We start from the raw sequence: 18,225 nt of genomic DNA on the forward strand, positions 1-18,225 counted from the left end.
TATGATTGTGCCATCAAGTACCACCCTGGCAAGGCCAATGTAGTGGCCGACGCTCTCAGCAGAAAAGAAACAGATAAACCCAGGCGGGTGCGAGCATTGCAACTCATGATTCATGCCAACTTACCCGATCAGATTCGCGAGGCGCAACTCGAAGCTTTGAAAGATGATAATCTTCCATCAGAACTCATGCGGGGCATGAACAAGCAACTTGAAACCAAATCGGACGGGGTCCGATATTTTGAGAACCGGATTTGGGTTCCACGATACGGAGAGTTGAGAACTCTAGTGATGGACGAAGCTCACAAGTCCCGATATTCTATCCACCCCGGCTCGGATAAAATGTACCATGACTTAAAGGCACTTTACTGGTGGCCGAACATGAAAGCCGACATTGCCACCTACGTAAGCAAATGCTTGACTTGTGCCAGAGTCAAAATAGAATACCAGAAACCATCTGGCCTACAACAACAACCGGAACTTCCAATGTGGAAATGGGAACACATTTCAATGGACTTCATCACGGGATTACCTAAAACACCGACGGGATGCAATACCATCTGGGTGATCGTTGACCGGTTGACTAAGTCTGCGCACTTTTTAGCGATTAAGGAATCGGACAAAATGGAAAGAATGACTCGCGTCTACATGAAAGAAGTGGTGTCTAGACACGGAGTGCCTGTCTCAATCATTTCTGATCGAGATTCCCGTTTCACTTCGCACTTTTGGAAGTCACTACAGAGCGCACTAGGCACCCGTCTTGATATGAGCACAGCATACCATCCTCAGACGGATGGGCAAAGTGAACGAACTATTCAGACCTTAGAGGACATGTTGCGTGCATGTGTGTTGGATTTCGGAAAAAGTTGGGAACCTCACTTACCTTTGGTAGAGTTTTCGTATAATAACAGCTACCACGCAAGTATTAAAGCAGCGCCGTTTGAAGCACTGTACGGACGGAAGTGTCGATCACCTCTCTGCTGGGCAGAGGTGGGTGACAGCCAAATCACTGGTCCAGAACTGGTACTCGAAACTTCAGAAAAGATTGTTCAAATCCGAAACCGCATGGTGGCAGCACGAGATCGCCAAAAGAGTTACGCCGACAAGCGCCGAAAACCTCTCGAATTTCAACTGAACGACCAAGTATTACTCAAAGTCTCACCTTGGAAAGGTGTGGTTCGCTTTGGGAAGCGGAACAAACTCAACCCACGATATGTTGGCCCTTATCGAATAACTGAGCGCATTGGTCCGGTGGCGTACCGACTGGACCTACCAACGGAACTCAGTGACGTACACAATGTATTCCACGTATCCAATTTGAAGAAATGCCTATCTGATGAAACCCAAGTAGTCCCTTTGGATGAACTGCAAGTTGATGAACAATTACGCTTCATTGAAGAACCAGTCGAAGTTTTGGACTGGGAAACCAAAACACTCAAGCACAGTAAAATTCCAATTGTTAAGGTTCGTTGGAACTCGAGACATGGACCGGAGTTCACGTGGGAACGCGAGGATCAAATGATGAAAAGGTATCCTCACCTTTTTGAAGGACTGACCAAACACAGAAAACCGCGAAACCCGACAAACCATCAGAAATCACCGGAGGTATGAATTAAATTTCGGGACGAAATTTCTTTCTACTAGGGGATGATATGACAAGCTGAAAATTTTTTTCTTACTTTTTCAGACACTCATCACGACTTGACTCAAATTTTCGGGACGAAAATTCTTTAACATGGGAATGATGTGACATCCGTCAATTTTAGGTTAACTCCGTTAACTCAACTCCGTCAATTCAAACTTAAAGATCATTGAATCTATAACGCACACCTCATTACATTTAAACTAGGGTTTAAATGACGCTTGACAATTACTACATGTGTAGTCTTTCGGGAATTGCACCGAAACGCAAACGAGTTGACGCTAATCATTGGTGAATAAACGAGAAACATTAAAACAATAATTATGTGTTAGGCTTATGTGTTATGTGATAACATTGTTTAAGAAGTTAACTCAAGATGCAAACTAATTACTTTAGGCTAGTAAACTAATAATTTGAAGTGGAGGGACCTAGATGTAACATGATTGTTATTAAATAATAATAAACCTAAACCCTAACTCCCTCTACCCATTCCCAAACCCGACAGCAGCCCCTTCTTCCCCTTCTCCCTTGTGATCGGCCATCACACACACACATACAATCAAGATTGTTCAAGTTTGATTGAAGATTAAGGTGCTAGGAAGGTATAAACAACTATCCTATGCATCCTCTATGCTTAATTTCGATTTTTAATGGGTTAATTATAAACCCTAGGTCCGATTTTTATATGTGATTGTGTTCATGTGTCTTGTTTTGATTGAAAGATGTATTGATTGTTGAATTGATAGCTAGTATTGGTGTTATTGCATGTTAATCGTTTGTTTCTTGATTTTGAGTTCAAGCAAAACCCTAATCATGTATGTAATGTGTAATTGATGTGCATGGATAGTGATTATGGTGTCTAGAATGTCATATGAATGGATTGTGGTCTATAGATGGTTAATATGTTGAGTTTGGATGCAAACAGTTTCTGGACAGATTATATTGTTGATGTTCAATTGACTGTAACGGGGGGTAAAGGTGAAAATTGGTTGAGATTATTGATACTACAGTAAACTAGGTTGAGTCTAGTTTCTAAAGAATATAAATTTGCAATTTTTGAACGTGTAAAAGTTAACTTTTATGATTTTACAAAAACGTTGTGCAAAGCTGAGTTGTGAGACCTGCTGTTAGGTTGTTTTGTAAATATTATATCTCATGAACTACAAAACCAAATGGGTTGGTTCCACTTCTGGAAGTTGACTTGTTGAGTTAGGAACCTAACCCAAGTGGTCTTGCATTTGTTGGATTTTTCATTTAACGGGAATTTTAAATAACATTCTGTTGCGCATGAATTTGACTGTTATGAGTTGCTGTAATGTTTTGATCATTGTGAAAAACCTATGTGGAATAAAAATATAATAAAATATGTTCTGGAAACCTAATCCATGTATGCTTTTGTGATGATTTTTGATGAATTAATTTAGATGCTATGATCGGTGTAATAGTAAAATCTTTCAAGTAGAATTCTGTCTCGGTAAAGTTAACTGCCGAACTTTGTGAAAATGCATGAAAAGTGCTAGTTGCTAGTTAATTGTTATAATTTGACCAAATTGCCCCTGCGGGGGATAGTTGCTAAATATGTACACTATAAATACTTGACACGTAGATAGTCATTCACAACATGTAACGTATCACAAATGTACTTGTTAAAGTCACACACGATTTACAAACGAAACACGAAACGTAATATTTGCATAGGTATTACGTGCCGGGTCTAGAGACTCGTTAATAGCTTGGATACTTAGAAAATCTCTTTGATGTTTTAGAACGCTAGAGAGAGTTTTCTGTGACGCGCATCACTTGGTGAATTATTTTTGGGAAATTCTTCGCAAACAGTGAGTTTCACTTACCCCTAAACTGTTTTAAACGCTTTTCACTTGGGGGAGATAACATACTCCGAAAAACGCATTTAAGATTTTGTTAGTAAATTATATATCACTTGTAAAGGCTAAGTGGCAAACGAAACAATTGAAGTCCTACACATCGAACCGGCTAATATTTGGATAATAGCGAGTCACTGTTGAGTAGTACTACTGGGTTTGACAAACCCCACCCAATGCTAAACTCGACTGGAGGTCGAGTGGGTGTAATTTTGGCTAACACATTACCATAGTCTGGATGACCTGGTGGCAAGGCACTTGATAAATAGTCAGCTTCGGTGTCGAACACTTAGTAATACTTGTTGTATAGGCTAGCTACCTATCGATATATAATTGATTTAACACTATCTGGTAACCCAAAACGCTAAACGCAAAAAGCTGAACGCTGGACGCAAAACGCTAAACGCTTTATTTTATATAAACTTGTGAATTCACCAACCTCGTGTTGACACTTTTAGTATGTTATTCTCAGGTAGCCGAGGCGGGCGCGCGGTATAGGATCATGCATTGTTGAAAACGCTTTTGTTTATGCAAACTGATTTTAAGCTGTTGTCATTGGATTTTAAGTCGTCCTGCGTGACGCAACTTTTGTCTTTTGGTTTTTACGCTTCCGCACTTATTTTCATTTAAACGTTTTTATGGTTTGATTATAACTAATGATTCCGATCCTGTTAGTTCACCCCCTCTGACGGTAAAACTCCATTAGTGGATTTTGAGGGTGTGACAGCAAGGCACTTGATAAACAGTCAGCTTCGGTGTCGAACACTTAGTAATATTTGCTTTATAGGCTAGCTACCTATTGATATATAATTGATTTAACACTATCTGGTAACGCAAAACGCTAAACGCAAAACGCTAAACGCAAAAACGCTAAACGCAAACGTAAACGCAAACGCTTTATTGTATATACACTTGTGAACTCACCAACCCCGTGTTCACACTTTTAGTATGTCATTCTCAGGTAGCCGAGGCGGGCGCGCGGTATAGGACCATGCATTACTTTGAACGTTACTGTTTATGCAAACTTGTTTTAAACTATTATTATTGGGTTTTAAGTCGTCCTGCGTGACGCAACTTTTGGTTAAAGGTTTTACGCTTCCGCATTTGTTTACGCTTAAAAGTTTTCGTGGATTGAAAACTTTATTTATGGTTTGATTATAACTAATGATTTCGATCCTGTTAGTTCACACCCTCTAACGGTAAAACTCCGTTAGTGGATTTTGAGGGTGTGACAGGTGACCTAGTGCAGAGACTCGAGTTTATGATGATTGTTTAACTTGATTGTTCCTAAGCCAAGATGGGCCGAGACTTATGTAGTCTCGAGGGGTAATTAAGTAAAGTAAATGTTTTTGCGTCAGCATATTCACCAGCATACGTTGCTGACGTATTTTATTTAACATTTTGCAGGTAATCAGGATTAAAGCTTGAAAGGACGAAGAAGCTCAAGTATCCGATGGCTCGGATAACTTTTATGTAAGTATTAAAACGTGGTGGTTTGTAAAACGTATAAACAAGTAAAACCAAACGAGACTTGCGTCTCGTATTTTGTATTGTAAATATTTACAATATCGATCATTTGTTTTTATAAAGTCTTCCGCTTAAACCCGCAACTCTGATTTATTTACGAACACGATACCAACTGTGGTTCACACTCCCAGGCCTAGATTGGGGGTGTGACAGATATACTCGCGTTTGGTTAGACATATGGCTAGGTGAGGTTGATTTTGCTTTATGTTTCAAGCAATTGCTAAGCAACTTGGTTATGATATTTTAAAAAAAATCTGATTATTTTATTTCTAATCATGTACCAGTACTAGAATAAGGATGAGATTTTCCCAAATACCCGTACTCAAACATGTGCACATACTAATACTTCAACCAATATAGTCTATTTGGTATAGGTATTGGTAACAAAATTTTAGGTTTCCGGTATTCGGTATAATCAAGTACGGGTATTAGTACGGATACTTCAGTATATTGTATTTGTATGGAATATGTAGAGGTTAATTGAGAAATATGCATATGTAATATCTAATAAAATTGTTCCAATCGACTTGCAAATCATAAAACAAGCAGACTTCATCGAGCTTGCTGTTTGGGGTTTACATCATTGAAACATCTCTTTACTTGCCTCTTTGTCATCGAATCCTTAACCAAAGTAGTTGTACTAGATGTTGCCATCGTGCCGAAAAACAAACCAGTACTAATTTAACCAGCTTGGTACCGTCGCGTGCCAGTACCCAGACCAACTAAACTAAATTGTTATTTGTAGCGACACCAAGATCATTGGAGAATTGAACGGGAAAAAATAAAAGAGTAAAACGGTACGAAAGTTGGTGCCATACCGGAATACCCGTACCGTACCAATAAATTTGGTACTTTATTTTATTTTTGATTTTCGATGCTGACACAATCGTATATGGATACATATAAAGGTATTATGCGGATCTCATCGTATGGTATAACACTAAAAAAAAAGCTTTATCCTAAAATGGTGCCAATGGCAATGAAACTTATCATTACCGTATTTTTACCCATTTATATTCGTTATTTTTTATGATTTTTTTTCATTTCCTGTTTATACGATACGTCTCTTGTTTAAATTTAATGATTTTATCTTAAAGCACTAACCATGCTTTTGTCAATGTGTGTTGTTTTTATATGAATTGATATAGACATTTTTCTTACTTTATGGGATTGGCTTGATTGTAAAATCGAGTTGTATAATGTTGTCTAATCAAGTAATCAATAGAGCTCGGTTGTCTTATTTTGAGTGGTTATATTATCTTGCATATAATAAATTTAGCACATATATATTTGTATTATGTGAGAGACATTGAGTGGGTTAGAAGTACTTTCATTTGATTATCGGATAGAGACGCGCCGATATATACAATTGATGTTGGTGGTGGTTAGCTATGAATGAGTTTTTATGTATGCATATCGACATGTACTTATATAGTATAGATGTGATGCATTCAAGGCGTGTGCATGAATTAAGAATCGTAAAACATATATTTTTAATAGCACCAACTAAAAAACAGTGAAGGTGATCATCAACTAGTGATAAACTAAGAGAAAATAAGAATAAAAATAATAAGATTAGATAGTAGCATGGAAAGGTTCTTTTATGAAGCATCAAATTTACATTTTTTTTTCCACCTTAGAACTTGAATCCTTAACCACATAAAACAAATGTTAGTACCATGGGTTTCTTATATACTGTAAAGGCTAAATAGTTTTAAAAAAATACGACACAGAATGATGATTAGTTGATTATCACACATTCTGAATATTATTGTTGTCAACCCTCTCACTTGTTCATTTGGAGTTCACAATAACAAGCTAAAAAAAATATATTGGTACCGTGACAAGATTGCTACAAATCAGTATTTCATGGGATAATCAATTCACCATCGCTGATGGATAGACGCCAATTCGAGATTCTACATTGGGGTTCATGGTCATTTGTGCATTTAAAGCGATTAATGGGCATAACAAAGATGAAATCGTACCATATAACTATGTCGATGCATTTTAAAATACAAAAAAAATAAAGTGAATGTTACTTTGACATTTAACCACACTCCATATATCATTTTAATTATTTTAATGTTGTTAATTATAAATCGAAATTTATTTTGCCTAGTCCCCTTATTTATTTACTCTACTGTATGCATGTGTATTATTGCGCAAAATAAAAAGGGGTAGGGAACATAACTCGATTTTGAACCCGAATCGAACCATAGGTAGAAATCGGTTTGTAATCTTGTATCTTATAACAGGTTGAAACCAATCCAACCCGAACCGACGGATACAAACAGATCCCTTTCCCTAGAAAAACCTAGTCAGACCCAACCCGATCTTAGTTGAGCCAAAAAACCCAATTTGTGCAGCTCTAGCTAGGGGGGTTCGCGGTCCGGATTTCGCGGTTTTTGTATCAAACCGTAAACCGAACCGTTAGTAATGGTTTTTGGTTTTTACAAACCAAAACCAAACCGTTGACTTTTTAAACCGAACCAAACCAAACCGTTACTAACGGTTTGGTTCCGGTTTGGTTTCACGGTTTAGGCCCGTTAGTCTTTTATGTAAGATGTCTGAATAAGATATGGTACATGTTAGTAAAGCTTTCAAAAATTTTGAGTTCTTAACAAGTTGTTAAACACAAGATGTCCAAACAAGCTGTTAAAGGGGTAAAAATGTTATCCACAAATTAATCCAAGTGCATGCTGCCCGAACTTGTAAAAAAACAAGATTAGGTGCTAGGATTGAAAATTGTTTTTAGGTTTTAATTTTTAAAAAAATTGCAGAAAGATATTAATGTATTTTGTTTATAGATCATTAGATTTTAATTTAGTTATGTCTAATAATATGTGTGTGTATATATAAGATATAACGTATTTAAAAGATTATATATAATCAAATTATACGGTCCGGTTTTTTACGGTTGGTTTTTGGTATAAACCGTAAACCAAACCGTTTGATACGGTTTGAAATTTTTAAAACCGACCGACTGAAAACAAAGAGAAAAAACCAACCGTGAAATCAAACCGATGACCGGTTTGGACGGTCTTACGGTTTCGAACCGAACCATGAACACCCCTAGCTCTAGCCGTATACGTGGCTGGATACTTGGATAGTGGATAGAGAAACAAAGGCAAGTGAGTATAAGAAAAGAAGGCCCAACCTTGGTATAAGATAATTTCTACATATTTAGGCTTGAGGTTAGTTGAGGACCTAACCTTGGGCCAAACCTTTTGTGTGTGGAATGTGGGGTGTGTTTTAAAACTTAAGTAACATGATAAATTGATAATTTTATAAGGTGTTTGTCAGGTATAGTAAATGAAGAAAAACAAGATTGTTATATAAACTTCTTATTTATTAAAACAAACAGCAAAGATATTTAGATCACATAGTTTTGTACCAAAAACTATTTAGGGGCGGAAACCTTTGACACAAGCCGAACATGACATACAACATCTTTTCTTAAACAGGTTAACTCGAATATGCCTCGTTTAAAAAATGGGTCCCATACTTGACCTTTTAAATAGTGGGTTGACATGCTCACCCTTTTAAAAGATATAAAAAAATGAATATTTTAATTTCAAAAATGTAAAGTGTTAGTTAGAGTTCAATAATTTAGTTTTTAACATTTTATAAAACTCTTAACTTTTAGACCGGTTGTGGTTGAGTTAGTTATAGCGTCATGTTACTAGCACGTAGGCAGTGTAATTAACTAGTTCACAATTTAACAAACGCGTTGTCGTTTAACTATATAGTGTATTAAAAAACAAAAAATTAATGTGATTGGTTGAAACAAGTTGGGGGGCCACCATTTATCCATTTAGCGATTGTTATCGGGCTACCAATTCACCTTGATGACGCCCACTTAACATTGTTGCGTTGTTTTGTTGGCGTTAAGAGATGGCCACTTTTTTTGGCGTCACGTTTGCAACCCCACAACAAAAAATCTTTGATGGATGAGAGAGAGAGAGAGATAACTTCATCAAGAGAGAAAAAATATAAGAGCGAATGATTGGAGGGAGAGAATGAGGTTGAAAACTACCTACATATACACATAAGCTATTAAGTTGTGTAGTATACACCACTAGTGGCCATTAGTGATGCTATTGCTAACATGGCACGAATGGTCTCATTGAAGCACCACACCCGGCTTCCAGTGGTTGCTAGTAAAGGGGTCTCCTTGGGCCAGACAATGCAGGTCATGAACGAAATCCACAAACTTATTTTCTTTTTCTTTTTATATTGATATAAGTATATAAAATGATGAATAATGAAGTATAACATAGGTTAAATGGTGAGGTTAAAAGGTAAAGAAAAAGTTGAGGTGATACTGATGCAACAATGCAACAATGATCCAAAATGATCTTGTACTGCCAACTCATTTCTACTCTCAAGTATTCACAAACCACAAAATTATTGGCAACACCTACTATGAACTAAAGTACTCTAGAACTTTTTGTTTATTTTTTTAGTTCTCCAGGTACAATACATGCAAAAAATGAATCAATTTTATCTGACAAACCTTTATCATTGAATGAAACTGAAGAAACACGAATCCACCCCTCAAGGTCTAACAAGTTAATCCGAGGGTAATGGTTAAGTATTCCCCACGATGGGTTATAATTCTTCTTGGCGCAGATGAGTATATCCTGTAAAATAGAACACCGTGAGCTCGTTACGAGGAATGTGGAGGATTCTCTCGTAACCACCCTCCGGCGTGAGAATTGGTACTCGGTAGTACAGTTAAAATGTATTGATAGAGAGTTGTAATATTGGATCGTGGATCCTCTACCGTCTGGAACTGCAATGGTATTTATAGCCGGAGGAGAGAGAATATGGCCAACTACCTTGTCAGCCTTTCCACCAATTATATTCTCCACTCGTGCGGTTGTGAAGGTTGGTGGACATCATGGACTTCTGTTCCGGACGTGTTGAACTATTTTGTGATGTCCTTTATGTGTTGTCCGGTCCCCATTGGTTGGGTGATATTCCTAATGTAAATTCTTCCTTTTTGTCCCATGCTGGTGCAAATCTTTGCGCTGTCATTCCCGATGTGTCAAACAATGTTTATTATATTAGGCTTTGGTCTTGGCGCCATGCAGCCCGGTCAGCGCACAGTCTGCCCGCTTTTATTAGGCTATTGTTAAGGTGCCAAGTCGTCCGTCTGGCGCATAATTTGTTCTCTCATCGGGTGTTATATTAACTTGACGGTGGGTTTAGCACCCTATCCCTACAGAAACTATGCACACTATTCACATGAGATGACCGATGATGTTACTATATAATTTAAATGTCATACATTCTGTCCATATTGATGCCTAGTCTTCTCAAACATACCTTTTCTCTGGCGGCCACTTACCCCTTCCATGTCTTTCTTCTCAAAAGTTGAAAATCTCTTATACTAGGTGTATATTTAAAAAACTTAATGAAAACTTTATTAAACAAATGCTTATTTGTTTATCTACTTTCTTGCTGGATAGATAGAAAATTCGAAGGTGACTTATGTCCACGTGTCTAAAATAGTTTATAAGTGAAAAAAGACAAAAGGCAGTAGTTCCCAGGTGCGGCGTTCGGCGGGAAATTAGTTGTTTAATCACCAATCACCATCTTTGTAAACCGAGTGGGCCCACCAAACTTTGAATTATTGAACACGAACACTCCCACTGCTTAAACTTTTTCTAAACAATTAAATATAGGGATCCTTCATCCTACGCTATAGAACATGAGTTAAACCATTGACCATCATTTTCACACTCAAATCAATTTATTATCCTACCAATTTATAAGGCTGAGGGGTGTGGAGCGCTAGGAAGGGCGCAAGAGGCCAGACGCTCGCGCCCCGGGGCGCGAGCACCACACCACCGAGGCGCGAGAGGGGCGCGAGAGGGGCGCGAGAGCGGAAAACGAGGCAGGCGCCAGGGTGCTAGCGGCTGAGAATGGCGTGAAGTTTTCTTGGAAAGCGTGAATAGAGCCGTTGGGGGGGTGATTTATTAAAAAAAAAAACGTTTTTTTTTTCCTATATATAATAACAAACCCATATCAAACACATATCAAACCTATATCAAACCCGATTTTGTTTCTCTGTATTAAACATATATCAAACCCAAACCAATATCACATACCAATATCACATACCACACCCAAAACCCGAAATCACCCCATCTTCCAAACATTTTTTTAAAAACATGGCTGGAAATTGGTACCCAAACCTAGATTCAGATTACAGTTACGACGATTTATGGTCGGCACCGGACCAACCGATGTTTTATTCGGGGTCGCAACAATCATCCGGCTTTCAACCATCCAACATACAACCGTCTCCTAACTTTGTAGTTCCGGAGACACAAGAACCAGAACCAGAAGGTGAAGCTGCGGGACAAAGAAGACGCGTCCACCGGAAAAAACAAGTTGCAACGGACGGGTCGGGTTCGGCTTCGACTGGAAGGGCGAAACGGAAAATCACTCCGTGGTCATCGGATGAGAAGGAAGCCCTGTGTCGGGCTTGGATAGCCATTTCTGAGGATCGGCGTTGCGGTAATTGTTTTAACGTTTTTAAAAATGATTTTAAAAAAAAGTTAAATAAAAAAGTTAAATGACTTACAAATTTATTTATGCATTTTGCAGCCGACTACCAAAAGAGCAAGGTCTTTTGGACAAAGGTTAGGGAGACGTTCTATTCGCTCGTTGGGAGTACAGAGCGGAACCCCGATATGATTTCGGGTCGGTGGACCGAAATCAGAAAATTTGTCGGCTTGTTTACTAATCTGTTCAACAGGAACGCCGGTCGTATGAGACCAAGTGGCAGTGACGATTTGGCGGTCTATAATTTCATTGTCGAAGAGTGGAAGCAGGAGTGCCTGCGGAGGTATGGGACGGTGAAGACGTGGGACGGTGTAAAGGTGTGGGAGAGGTTGAGAAGGTGTTCCAAGTGGGTTGAGCTGGTGGCGCCGGACCTTGATGCGGAAGTAGGGCCGAAACGGACTAAAACTAGTTCTTCTGGAGCGTACAGCACTTCCGCCGGGTCGGATTGCCGGGTTGGATTCGACCTAAACGTTGCGGGGGAGGAAACGTCTTCACCGCCGAGGAGGCGGCCATTGGGAAGGGACGCCAGGGGGAAAAAACCGGCTGAGGGGGAAGCCGTAAACATCAACGATCTTGTTGAATCCCTCAATAAATTCAACAAAACCATGGAGGTGGTCTCTATTGACAAAAAGGAAAAAAAAAGAATGAGAGATTTGGACTTCCTTGCAAGAGACTTCAGCCACCTAAATCCGGTCGACCAAATGCTGATGGAAAAACAAAAGGAACGTATCCGGAATAGGTTGATCGAAGAAGACGAAGCCGAATAATAAGAATAATGTTTTTCTTTAGTACTTTAATTTTTTTTTATATATTAATGTGTTTTTTTAATTAATGTGTGTTTTTTTAAATAATTTCTTGTTTTTTTAATAATACGTTTTTTTAATACATTTATAAAAAAATAAAAAAATAAACCGCTCGCGCACCCTCTCGCGCCCCTCCACACCATGGCCTGGGGCGCTATCACCACTACCAACACCCATCTTATCAAGTTTCTCTCTCTGCCACACGTCACAATATTATTGCTGTCGCCCCCACTCACGCCCCCTCTCGCGCCCCCCACACCCCTCAGCCTAAGAATGACCCAATTGCTTAATTGATAAATTTGACGTTACAAATAGTTTTTGGTTAAAAAGAATGATGATGATGTGTTGAGCCTCTTAAAGGACATTAATAATTACCTATAGCCTCGAGAATTGCATTTAAAAAAGACACAAAAAAATGAGATTATATCATAATTCTATAAATAAACAGGAGAAAATATTAAGAGGATCTGGATCTTCTGCAAAAGAATAACACAATTTTTTTTATATTGGTTTTTATTAATTTAAATTATTATCTTTTGGTCGTTGTCGGTCATAAATAACAAATTTGCTCTTGATGGTCTCAACTTTTAATGTATTTGTTCCCAACGGTCCACGACTAATAGAATTCCAACGACGTTAGTTGCAAGTTGTCGGAAAAACATTTTTGCCCGGAAAAACATCTTTGTAACTTTACATCGGACTTTTGGAAATATTTTTATAGTAAAAGCCCCAATTATTGAGGTCGTTGGAACCTTAATACCACCGTCGGAATCGGTTGTTGGTGCTCAAGTAGTGGTTGTTGGTTATTGAGGAGTGTTCCTCATCTTCCACCCTCCTCTTTTTATTTTTATTTTTTTGCTTGCTATTGTAAACTTTGTATTTACTTAGTTATGTAGCAACCAATGTTACAATATAATGCAATATTGATAGCTCTTTTCATGCTAGTTAATAATTCGTTTTGTTTTTCTACCAAAAGCGAAGTTCTAACTTTGGGTCTTCTCCCACAAATCTCTTTCTTTCAACGATTTTCAATACCTTTGAGCCCAAGTTGTCATTATTGAATAAAACCGCTCGCAAGTGAACAAGACTAGAGCAGAAGTTACGCTATCAACAAAACATAAGACACGGATGCTTGTCCTTCAACATTTCAACACAAAATGATGTTATTGTCCTTTGGAAGCATAAATAAAGTTTTGAGTTGTAATTCAACAAACTTATATGATGATGGGAAAAACATGTTATGCAATGATTGGTCGTTCCCATATCCCTTAACATTGTGGTTCTCATGTTTTGAATAGTATACTATTTCTTTTAATTCAATTAAAGCATTCACAATAGCTCATTTACAATTATGTGAGAGAAAATTTTAAAATCTTTTGAAAGTTATAAGTGGGTGTGAATGAAAGAGAGAGACAATTTTAAAAAGATCAGTAAATTTGAAGGAACATTGTTTACACTGTATTTATTTTTAAATATATTTAAAAGTTATTATAAGTGGATGAGGGAGAAAAGATCATGATAAATGTAATGATTTATAAAATGTAATGATTTATAGTGTAGTTATAGAAAAAATGTAATGATTTATAGTGTAGTTATAGAGATAGGGGTGTTCAAAGATGAATGTCCAGAGTTTCAGATATTCGAAGGTTTCGGATAGTCGATTTCACTATCCGAATCAGTATAGAAATAAAGAAGCTCCATAAAAACTTAAGTTCTGCTCAATTAATTGATTAAAGGTTAACATGTTTTGAAACAAAATGTTTCTTAATTAGTTAATTATGAACACTCAATTTCATATAACTAAAGGAATGGAGATTGGTCGAAGGACAGAGACTGAAGTCGAAGTGGTGCCAAATGATGATAAACATGTCGAGCTGTCGATTTAGCAACATGTTGACCACGTGAATGCTCAGAGTAGATGCCTGGGTGCAATATTATCGAAGACGGAACTGCTGGAGAAACGATTGTTGTTCTACCCAAATAGATAGAGAAAGAGAGAGAGAGGTACAACCTCTTAAAGCAAATGGACAATAAACTTATTAAGCAAGGTGGTGAAATCATTGATGGTATGTAGATAATGAACAAAGTGGTTAATTGGTATAAAAAGGAAAAAAATAAAAATTGTTGGTATTCAAAATAGATTTTGTGAAGCCTACGATTCACTGAGTTGGGTATTCTTTGAAAAAATGATGGATTTTTGGGATTTGGTTGGGTCTGGATAAAATAGCTAAACGTACACTTGTCTTTTCTTAGTGAAGACTTCGATCTTGGTAAATGGGAGTGACTGGAATTCCAAGTTTATAGCCATAAAGTAACGTTAATATTAACTGGGTTAGTGAAACGAATGAAAAGAACAAAATTAAGAAAATTCAAGAAGCCAAACGTAAAAAACAGTATAAAATATTAAACTATAATTACATAAAGTGACCAAACCATGTAAATAAAAACAATAATGTATTTAATTCAAAATGCTGTACCTGGACAAAAATATATTTGGATATTACTCCAATCTAGAGAGGCATTTTAACACGATCCGAGAATCATTCATTTTAACAAGAACTCTCCTTTTAATGTGTTAAGACTTCTAGATATTACTAGTAAGTACGTACTTGTCAATTTGCATAAATAATATAACTTCAAAAATTTTAGCTAAGAAACCCTTTTCTTAATATTTATATATTTTTTATAGATAACAAAAATAAATATTATCATTTTACCAATCATAGTAAGACTAATGAGCATCTATCCAAAATTCTTGAAAAATGTTTACACGGAGACCATCTTGAATTGTCTCTCTTATAGCTAAAAACGCCCATTCACCTCTCATATAATTCTTTGAAGGCATCCTTGGATATTCATGCCTCTTCTTCCTATCTCCTCTCCCTTGTTGACACATCCCAAAAAAATGACTAAAAACGTTCTCAAGATGCTTCGAAAATAGGGATGACAATGAAACTTGAGTCTGATGGGAAAACACGAAACATTTGAGATGTGTAAATACTCGTCCAATTAGGTTATGGGACGGGTTTGGTATTATTTTAAAATTTTTCATGAGTTTGGACATGTATGAAATTTGTAATATGTCTAATTACCTTATAATATAGCCTCATTTACATGATGATATACCTGAGTAACCCGACATATGGCAAACCTTAAAATTATTGTTTATATATGCTTGACTTTTTTGCAGCATTACTTATTCGTCAAACTTGGTATTTAACAATTATTTGTTGCAATCGATTAGTTATTGGCAACATTTTATGGTAATCAATTTTTGTAATTGATTAATTGTTACTTACCCGATGTAATTGAGTAGCTGAGTATTTTAATAAACTAATGGGTATACAAGAAACTCACGCGTTTGCTCGATAATTGACAGGTAATTACCCAATAAATACCCAACAAGTTTGAGATGTGTTGTACTAATCAAATATGAGTTTAGAAATGCATAAACATATTTCAGATTCGACCCATTGTCATTCCTATCCAAAAAGATTAAAAGATCTTTGAAACTAATTTTTTTTTATAAGAATGAGATATAATTGCCTAAAAAGAAAATAAAATAATAGTCCAAAACCAAAAGTTGTATAAAGTGTAAACATATTAAATACTCATGTTGGAATAGTGTATGCCTCAATAAAAAGCAACCTCTAAAATTGAAGAAGCCATTACTCCTTGCCTCTTTACAACCCTACATAGAAACTTTCTTTGTCTTCCTTCCTACCTTTAAAATACCTATTTTTTCACCATTTTCAAGTCCCCTCGTGTGCACCCTCCATCTTAATTTCTTTTACACCCAAATCACAAGTGTCCAAGCTTCTTCCATGGCAGCAACCGCAGGAACCGGTTCACCTTGTGGTGCATGCAAGTTTCTTAGAAGAAAATGCACTGCCGATTGCATCTTTGCACCCTATTTCTGCTCGGAACAAGGCTCCGATCGATTTGCTGCCATTCACAAGGTGTTTGGTGCAAGCAATGTTTCAAAATTGTTGCACCATGTGGCTGTAGCCGACCGTTGTGAGGCGGTGGTCACCATTGCTTATGAAGCTCAAGCTAGGATCAAAGATCCTGTTTATGGTTGTGTTGCCCATATATTCGCCTTACAACAACAGGTCTAAACAATCACAATAGTTAAAAGTCTTTATATTAGGTTATATAAAATTTTCCAATCCATTTATAATTTATTCAGCTAAGACTATCTCCGATCCGAAAGCTTAATAGTAGTCGGTGAATACTTATAAGTCAACTGTCGCATTAGATTTTCACTAATATTTAGAATCAACAGTTTTCTCTTTATCAATATATAAATTTTTATATTTACAAATTTATAAAAAAAATTAATTTATTATGATAAGAATTGTGTAATAGAATTATACAAAGTAATGTTTTTAAGATCCAAACATTACGTATTCTTGTTATTTTGCCGGATCTTGACATTCAAAATGATTTAAAATTAAATTTAAATGTAGTGTACAAGTTAAAATACACAGTATATATCCTAGTCAAGAATCCATTAATTCCATGTAAAACTAAAACAACGAAAAAGAATTAAAGAAGTAAACAAAACCTATGGCTTAACAGTACTCTAGGAACGTCTCCACGTAGGCTATATATAGGCAGCATCCAGTGGGCTGCAATGGAAATGGTACGTCTAAAAAGAGTTACAAGAATCAGGTTGGCAAGCACTAAATTGCAGAGCCAAAAAGAACTTAAGGGTGGCCAATCTATATTAAAAATCTTGGCTAATTTCTTTAATTCATGTTTGTAAATCTTTAGGTTGCATGTTTACAAGCACAATTGATGCAAGTCAGAGCTCAAGTGGCACAAGGGTACATGGATTTAAGAAATCTTGGAAATCAACAGCCTGAAAATATGGCTGGAGCAATGTATTATCAGAATTACATGACTAATGCTGCAAACAATAAGAATTTCAACATATCACCACAAGGCTTGATGGAGTGGATCGATCACAGCAACGAAGGAACATCGGATGGTGATGATCATGTGTTCTTCACGAAGAGAATGTCTCAAAGTGATTTGGGTGAGCTTCAAGAACTAGCTGTGAGAATGATGAGGAATTGATATAGTTTAGATATGGTTTAATCTTGTGATCAGATATATTTATAACGTTACGGAACAAATATATTTGTGTATAGAGCTTAAGCTAGATATGAATTAGGAACACTATTTTAACGCAAGGATCTTTATAAGTTTCTTACATTAATTGCTAGGTGAGAAACCCTAAAATTTGTAACTTGATGCAGCCTTTACTTGGACTCTTGAATATGATTGAAATCTTGTCGTCATGAGTTTGAACTCATCAGAAGAAGTAGTTGAATTTATGCTTTAAAACATGTATAGTTCCTTTGTAGCTTAGCTACCAGATGGGATCAGGAAAAGAAACCTAAAAGCTAATTAGAAACGTTTTGCACGGTTATATATTACGACTTCTTAAATTGCAACGTAACTTTTCCTGATTACGTTTTCATGTGCAAAAAGGAGTCCCCGTCGCAACGAACTGAACACGTGTACATATCGTTTTGGTTGTATTTCGACTTTATATTTTGAGTTCCATTTTGGGTTGCTATAGCATATACCACCATATGGGTAGCCTATTAATTGAACTGAACCACATTGATATCGACCAATTTCCCGCTTCATCCCCTACGCAACGTGCAGGTTTAAACCAGATGGTTAAAATAGTTTAAACAGCAAAAAGTTTATAAATTTAGCCGTTTGGAAATATTCAGAAATTTATACACTTTAAGCACTACAATTCTTTTCAAAGTTAAAAGAT

General features: G+C 36.7%; 1 protein-coding gene across 1 annotated transcript; it reads left to right on the plus strand.

Moving 5' to 3' along the window:
• The first annotated feature begins 15,949 nt into the window (after window positions 1-15,949).
• LOC143637467 (LOB domain-containing protein 16-like) lies at window positions 15,950-17,886 on the plus strand. The gene is made up of 2 exons (XM_077104851.1): window positions 15,950-16,540; window positions 17,205-17,886. The coding sequence occupies exons 1-2, from the start codon at window positions 16,253-16,255 to the stop codon at window positions 17,508-17,510; spliced, it is 594 nt and encodes a 197-aa protein (XP_076960966.1). The 5' UTR covers window positions 15,950-16,252; the 3' UTR covers window positions 17,511-17,886.
• The last annotated feature ends 339 nt before the right edge of the window (window positions 17,887-18,225 follow it).

This window comes from Bidens hawaiensis, unplaced genomic scaffold (assembly GCF_021521415.1).
Source record: "Bidens hawaiensis isolate Kalapana, Puna unplaced genomic scaffold, B.hawaiensis_p1.1 tig00008321_1, whole genome shotgun sequence".
Taxonomy (NCBI): Eukaryota; Viridiplantae; Streptophyta; class Magnoliopsida; order Asterales; family Asteraceae; genus Bidens; species Bidens hawaiensis.